The sequence below is a fragment of the Carassius carassius genome, chromosome 8 (assembly GCF_963082965.1).
Source record: "Carassius carassius chromosome 8, fCarCar2.1, whole genome shotgun sequence".
NCBI classification, from domain to species: domain Eukaryota; kingdom Metazoa; phylum Chordata; class Actinopteri; order Cypriniformes; family Cyprinidae; genus Carassius; species Carassius carassius.
Window position 1 is genome coordinate 14355182 of NC_081762.1, and position 8055 is coordinate 14363236.

The window sequence follows — 8055 nt, forward strand, 5'->3', positions numbered from 1 at the left end:
TCCCATTTGAACCTCTAAATCTAATGCTCTTCTCTGTGAGTGGCCCATTCGCCCAGTGGGAGCTTGAACTCAGCTGTACATCTCTAGAAACCTAACATTAGTGTGGACTGCCTCCCTTCCTCCCTCACACACACACACACACAAACAAACATACACAAAGGACAGAAACAGAGAGTGCATCCAACTTGCTTTACTTTTTCACACACATTCCAAGCATTACAAACATACACAGACTCAGATTCATACCTGGGGGTTTTGGTCTCCTGTTAGTGAACAGAGATGTGGAACAAATTTACTCAAACTCAAGGTCTGAGCGCCGAAACTGAGAGGGAGAGAAACAAACAGTTCACAGCAAGTTCAAATTACCATGCATGTATATACACACAGTTGGAATCATCATCAAGCTTATTTTGCTTTTTAATAAAATACATATTTGAGGAATGCTCCAGCTGTTGTCAATGAGCATTGAACCCCACTGACTTTCAGTGAATGGATAAAAAACTAAACAAACACTGAGACATTTTTCAAAATAAGTCCAACAGGTTTGGAATGACATACGGTGGTTGACTAAACAATGACAGAATTTTTCAACTGACCCATAATGTAATACAAAACCCAAAGAACTGCAATTTCAAATTTGTTTTGTAATTAAAGCAAACTATATTGCACACAACATTTTATTATTATAATAACAATGTAGCATAAGGCTTTTTAGATAATGTGACAGCTCTTTTGTGTCAGCAGTTGGGAGTAATGTTACTGAGAAACAAGTTTTGTTCATGTAGTGCTTCAATGAGAATGTTAATCTGTTAATCTGACCATCCTGGTATCGATACAGGCAGGTAAGAGGATTACCTCAGTGGGCCGAGCTTGTTTACAATGTATGACAGACAAGGAACCTGTATGAGCGAATGTCTGTAGATTACATCATATATCAGTGAGTTTAGATGTCAAAACAGGGTGCAATGTCTGACTGCTAGTTCACTGCTATCGGTGATAAACCCAAGGGATTTGATAGCATCAAAAAACTGTGATATGGAAAACAAGTGTTACAAAGTGAGAATGTATGGGATTGTATGAAGGACTTACGCATTTAGTGTGGCGACCAAGCACAAGCAGAGTCCCTCTCTACTGCGGAAGTTTTTGTGTTTGAAACCAGGACACAGTCTCTCCCAAACATACTACACAGAGACAGAGCAAAAGAAACAGTGTAACTGGTTCATTACATATCCATTACTACAAAAGCAGAGAGAGAGAATGAGACGATGAGCTACGAAAGGAAGTGATGAATCACTGGCAATAGCCACTGCAAAAGGGATAAAATTTGGTTCTATTCAACCAGCAGCAGCTCTCTCTCTCTCTCTCTCTCTCTCACACACACACACACACACACACACACACACACACACACACTCTCTAGACAGTGGCTTCATGGTTTTGTTGTCGGTGTGAATGGGTGTGATGATCTGCCCACCCGCTGTATAGTTAGCTCACCATGGGTGTTGCCGTCTGCTCCATCAGCTTCAAAATGAGCTCTTGTGCCTGCTCTCGAACCTGATCCTTCGCATCTCCCAAACGGTCAACTAATGCAGGCACCACTGAATGAAAAAAAAAGCGGGAAAAAAGGTTTAAAAGGCCATTTAAAAAAAGCAGGGATGCACAAATTAAAAAGATTTTTTTTTTTGCTTCAAAGAAAAGCTCCAGGTTTGCTGTACTTGCTTGTATGGATCTCATATTTTGTAATACACCGTATATATCAATGTGACTATAATATACTAACACTACTGTAATAATAAATGAAATAAATAAAATAAAAAGCATTCTATTGCAATATTTACATTACAATAGTAATAAGATGTAACATTATGAATTTAATATTTTACTGTAAAAATTGATAAGAAAATAACTATTATTGATTATTTTATCTTACAGTACAACTCAAATTACAACTATAATGTATAAGGTCTTCATTTTTTTTTTATGTTTTTTGAACCATTAAGCTTTTATTTTGGCCAAAAACCACAGGCAGATCATAAGCTTCTCATTTGCTGACAACGGTCAGTTTACAAGCATTTCTCTGTGCAAAATTCATGAAAAGTAAATTTCAAATACATACCAGTGATCCAAACTATGAGCAAAGATGAGATCATATGAATCAGTATTTACAGTCAACCTAATTGCTCTGAGATAATGAAAACACCTAATCACGATCTACATGTGTGTAAATAAACACAGTGCTGGCTTCAGTCGAAAACATTTAGCACTACCTTCATGATTTGATGACTGCACTAAGGAATATCACAATTTAAATTGTATTTTGATTTAATGGTATAGTGCAGCCCTATAATAATGTGTACCTTTAATAAAACATATTTTTTCTATCCCAGAATGCAATACGCAAATACAACCATTTGTAAAGCAAACATAAACATCTTCTCCCCCAAATATGTTTTTGAGCGTCCCAAAGCTTTCACATAGTCTCAACTAATGGAGTGAAACAAAACTATCTGTTTGGTTGGCCAGAAATGTTATTTTCTTTATTGTTGTACACCATGCAGACGCAAACAGACTCTTTGTGTGAAGTCATCTCATTCCTTTCTCTATACACAGTTTGTTCCATGTTTTTAGATGAATGAGGTATGATGATTGAGGGGGGTCATCTGTTATAATCAAAACAACCTGTTCCCATGGTAACAGGAGAAGGCGGGGCTCAAACAGCTGAGAGACAAGCACATATACATGGCACGTCATCCTGGCATTCCCCTTTCTGCTGATTATGCAACGGAAAAGATCTTTAGCTAATGCTGCCTTATTGAAGCTCTGACTTCAGTGGAAAAAGCAACAAGCGTGCACACATCGCTTACCTGTGCCGATATAACCTCTGAAGTGATCAGTCATCCGATCCACAAATGCGCTGACGATATCGATCCCCAGCAATGCAACCTGACACCAAGCAAGAAAGAGACAAATCAGCTGAAAACATTGAACCTCACTCTTCCTCTCTTGCAGGCAAACTGTAGGACAGCATTTTCAAACACATGATTTTGCTTATTCGGTATCTGATACAGTATCAGAGCTTTACAGTTACAGCTGATACGTTTACAGAGCTTTGTGTTGATGTGCGCTATGTCTTTAAGACAGACTGTTGTTATTGAGTGAGAGTGGGTGAATGAAAATAAGACATTGAGAGATGGACTATATTTGAGGATTGCGGTGGGATCGCTGCAGTGTGTTTCTTGGCAGTGCAGTATGGAAGTTCACATTCCAGAGACACAATCAAATATTCACTACATCCCAGAAGCTCCAGTTATGACCTATTTTAGGCAAAGCAGCTAGAGAGAGTCCCAAGTAAGGATTAAAGAGAGAGTGCACCTGAAAGGCAAAACTGGAAAACACCTGGGCGTTTCATTTTGGAAATGGTTTAAATGTGTTTTAATTGGACAGCATTCAACTACACACTTTGCAATGAGTCCAGCCACACTTTAGGGATTAACCTCATTTCTTTTAGTTGATAGAATCAGCAACGATTTCTGGTTTCTCCACTTGTGGGACTTATGGAGAAAATGTGTGTTTAAATCAAGTCCATTCTTAGATCATTTCTCATTGAGCGTTGTCAGCATTTAACTCTATATAAAGCATTGTTTCTCTACCTGTTCTCACCTATAACAGCACCTCTATAACAGATACATTATAGTTCAGAGTAAAAGATCATCATAAATGAACAGAAAATTGTTATAGCTCTAATAATATATTACTGTTAAATGGTTTGGGGTACGATTTAAAAAAAGTTTTTGAAAGCAGTCACCATGAGAGCATTTATATGATTCAAAATACCAAAAATACAAAAACAAATTTTTTTTGAATACATCTCTTAATAATCAACATTAAGAAAATTAACAGTGTTGCATATAATTATACACAAATATAATATTGCTATTAATAAATATGAATTTAAATATAATATTTTCATTAAAATGTTTAACTATGAATTAATTGCAAAATAGATACAATTATTTATTTTTTTTAAATGTGGTTATAAACATAAAAAACTCAATTATTTCAAAATATATTTTAGTGGAGAGATGAAAACGGTCTACCAGATCTTCAACCAATGAGCCAAAGAATTTGACACCCTGCATTTATCAAACCACATACATTTGTAGAAGTCTGCAGCTGTGTCTCCAATTTATGAATCACCCTCATCATTTCAAAATCCAACCTCAATGAGTCTGATGTCATAGCCATCCATTAACATCAATACCTGAAGACCACAAATACCAGCTGAAGATAATACACAGATGAACATCTAAAGCTGCTTTTAAAACATCAATACTCAATCATGTTTCGTTCCATGCTTCCCGTTTCAGTGTCACAGTTTGCAGAAGTGACCATTTTTGCCTCAGCCTTGAACACTAGCAGCAGCATGAGCCAGCATAAAAGCTTCAGCCTGCATCCACAGGCCATTTAAACATGACTGGCATGTATCCCCAAACACAATTAGCTTTTCTTAATCAACATAACACACACAAAAAAGCATATGTAAATGGATAATTCATATACACTGCAGTGACATGTGCCTTTACAGCCCCAGTGTAACAGGACAATACCCCACGCGACCCTCCCCCATCCTCACAACACCCCCCACCAGCAAATCCAACCTCCTAGACACAAATGAATATGTAATGTATGCACATTGATATTAATGTACTATTTGAACACTTTTTACCTAAACACATACACAGGAGCTTCTCAAAAATACAGTTATATTAGCATTTTTTTATCAGTTTGAAAAAAATGGTACAGAAGGGAATGCACAATAACATTAGCCTGATGCAATTAATGATCTGCATGCAAATATAGACTTTATAAGAATGAACGGCTGGGTTTGGCTCAAGACTGCCACTCCAGAACAATGCAGGAATCTCTCATTACTTACGTGCCATACGGCTTATAACACAGTTTTTATGACGCTCAATTTAAATATACAGGTCACACGCTATGTACCTTGTAATTGCTGGAGTTGACCCATCCCGAGAGCTCATCTATGGTTTTATCCAGGCGGGATTTGTCCTGCTCCACATCCCCGGACCTCTGCGGGTCGCTCAGGTAGTCTATGAGATCCGGGCCGACCTGCAGCCGCCGGGTCACGTCCTTCTGCAAAACCTGCTTGTAGAAATAGTCCATGTTGTCATTTTCCTCCATCGGGACGCTTTGTGGTCAGTCCTCAGGCTGCGGCGAAACAATAACAACGACAGAGTGACTGTCGGAGTCGCGTAAATGGCACGAGAAACTGAAATGTGTGCAACGAGGAAGTCAAATACTGCGTTTAGACACTGAGAGGGCGGTTAGGTCTGTTGTTTAGTGCATTAGCTATGCAATAACGGAAAATAAACAACTTTGACAAAGTTTCCCAGAAACAAAACGACTGATCCCCCGAAAAAAAAGTGTGTTTCTACTGAATAACAAAGTGACGAAAGCGAAGTAAAAGAGATCGACTGCGAGGCGCGTATAAAAACAGTGGAAATGTATCCGAGCGAGTGCAGACAGTCTCGGCTAACAGTGCTAGCTTTAACCCTTATGGTCGAGTGTCCTGGGGCCTGCCGCCGGGGCTCTCTTCCCTCCAGGCGTCCATTTCAGAAAAGCCCGCTTCACGCCGCTCGGGTGACGGTTGGATTAGCCAGCGGGACGCGCGCTGTGCTCCTGTTTACACTCAATACGAAAAAATATCCTCACTTTGACAGCTGCCTTCTGAGCTCACTACAAGACCACCGCTAAAGCTAGTGAACCGCCAGCAGCCGCAGTACTGGAGCGTTGAATAGCAGACGACCCCGAGAAAAGAGTGTGATTGGACCGATGCCTTGGGGTCCTTCAACGCCGCACAGATGTCCAGCATGATGCCTGAATGAAAATATGCTCATTGGTACACAATTCATTATTCATCAGGGGATGAGCAGTGCAACACTATTAGAATAGAGACATGTATGTTTATTATATAGTATTAGGAGAGACACAATACGTGCTTAATATTATTAATACTACTAATACTACTACCCCTAATTACAGACTACTACACATTTTAATGCTATTATTGTAAAAATATTGATTATTGTTGTTGTTATTGTTAACATTACAATTTAGTAAACATATTAATAATAATAATAATAATTAGATATTCCAGGATGTTGACACTTTTCCTCATGGTATTATTGACTGAAATAAGTTGTTGAAGATTTTAATATATTAATAAATGATTATTATTTCTTAATTATGACAACTTCGTATTATTATAATCATTTCATAAATGAACACAGATTTTCAAAGAACCATTTTGTGCACTAGAAAGCACCATCCATGAAGACGAATAAGAAACGAGCTTGTATTTTCAATATGTTCCTCCATCTCCCCCTAGTGATATCAAACGTGTATGCCATACGATTCCTATAGGATTTATTCATATATATATATATATATATATATATATAATGACATTTTACCACAAACCACATTAATGGAATGTACTAAATATAGTGCATACTACATTTTAAACATACATATACACAGTATTATTAACAATTAATTATTATTACAATATATTAAGGTTACAACTAAAATCCACATAAAATCCCATATATTTAGGTGTTTATCTTAAGAGCTTTTTAGAACTCTTGGTATAATGAAAACTTTATCCAATAATTTCATAAAATAAAGGTTATCTGCAGTTTATATGAGTAATCCAAAAAGTTATCTGGTTATTTAGGTTCCTGTTTGAATTGATATCATGATTGTCGGTGCCATTTTTATTATTTAATCTATTTTCTATATAAATCATATATTGTTACAACCCCACAAATAAACACTTCATTCATATCAACAATAAAAGGAGTATATCAAATCAGAAGAATTAACCAAACCAGAATGTGACACACTGCTCAGATCTTTTATTTAAAGAAATGTCACATTAACAACCAGAACACAAAGACATTCAGGTAAATTGTTTCATTTTTGTCAAAAAAAAAAAAAAAAAACATGGGAGAGAAGGAGGGGAACCGATTAACTGTTACATAACAATTCTAAACAAAATTAATTTCGCAGACTGGTTTAGCATTGTTTTCTAAAGTGGTTTCATGTTTGAGATAAATACTGGATTCACTGGTGTATGCATTGACAGGAAATGATGACGCACTCCTTCAACATCATCATATCCAATGGCAAAAACCAACTTAAATGGGGGAATACAAGATCAAAAATATGAACTACATCGCAGCCCTGAGCATTTCTGTTGCTGTAACCCACCCCTCTCCAGTTACAAAATTAAAGGCACTCACACCGACAAAAAAACATTTCCAATGCGTAGGTGATCAAGTCAGCATCTGTTTTCATCAGCAAAACAATTTTAAATATGCAATGTTATGCATCAAACCCATGTTGAATATCAGTTTTATGCATGAGACTTAGGGACAAACTTACAAGGATGGTTTACCAAAAAATGTCATTTTTTGTTATCATTCACTTTTTGTAGTAAATCTGTATGAGTTTCTTATTTTATGAAACACATAAGGAGATTTCAGGCAAAGCCAAACTCTTGGTCACCATTCCTCTTCACTGCCTCTTGGTGTTTACAATGAATGTGAATATGGACTGACACTAACATATTTTTTTCCACACATAAAGATGGGTCTTAGAGCAAAATGAAGTTGAGAAGATAACAGAAGTTTCATTTTTTTGCAGAACCATCATCACTTTAAATCGTGATTGCTTGGTTAAGTTTTGATATTTTCACCTTGACGTTTATATACGGTTGACTTTTGTATATATTATTTACATATTATGCTCATCTGATCTAGTTCAACCAAAAAAAAAAAGAAAGAAAAAACATTCTGTCATCATTTACTCACCCTCGTGTTTTTTCATACCAGTATGAATTTTTTTTAATGAAACACAAAAAAATTACATTATGGTAGAATGTTGCATTCCAAACAATATCAACTGGACACCAAAACATTTTTTTTTCAGAATATGTTCTTCTGTGTCCAACAGATAAAAGTTATACAGGTT

At 36.6% G+C, this 8055-nt stretch overlaps 1 protein-coding gene across 38 annotated transcripts in view; it reads right to left on the bottom strand.

The window, feature by feature from the left end:
• clasp2 (cytoplasmic linker associated protein 2) overlaps nt 1-5846 on the bottom strand; it is a 47798-nt gene extending 41952 nt beyond the window's left edge. For 33 of the 38 annotated variants that reach the window (XM_059556346.1, XM_059556319.1, XM_059556334.1 and 30 more), the window contains exons 1-5: nt 5005-5845; nt 2865-2943; nt 1495-1598; nt 1090-1181; nt 247-322 (exon numbers count right to left, since the gene is read on the bottom strand). In XM_059556346.1, the coding sequence (XP_059412329.1) occupies nt 247-322; nt 1090-1181; nt 1495-1598; nt 2865-2943; nt 5005-5202 (549 nt within the window). In that variant the 5' untranslated portion in view covers nt 5203-5845. Of the gene's footprint in view, nt 1-246; nt 323-1089; nt 1182-1494; nt 1599-2864; nt 2944-5004 lie in introns of all 38 variants that reach the window. The other 5 variants (XM_059556310.1, XM_059556311.1, XM_059556317.1 and 2 more) reach the window with 1 other exon arrangement.
• Between the last annotated feature and the right edge of the window lie 2209 nt (nt 5847-8055).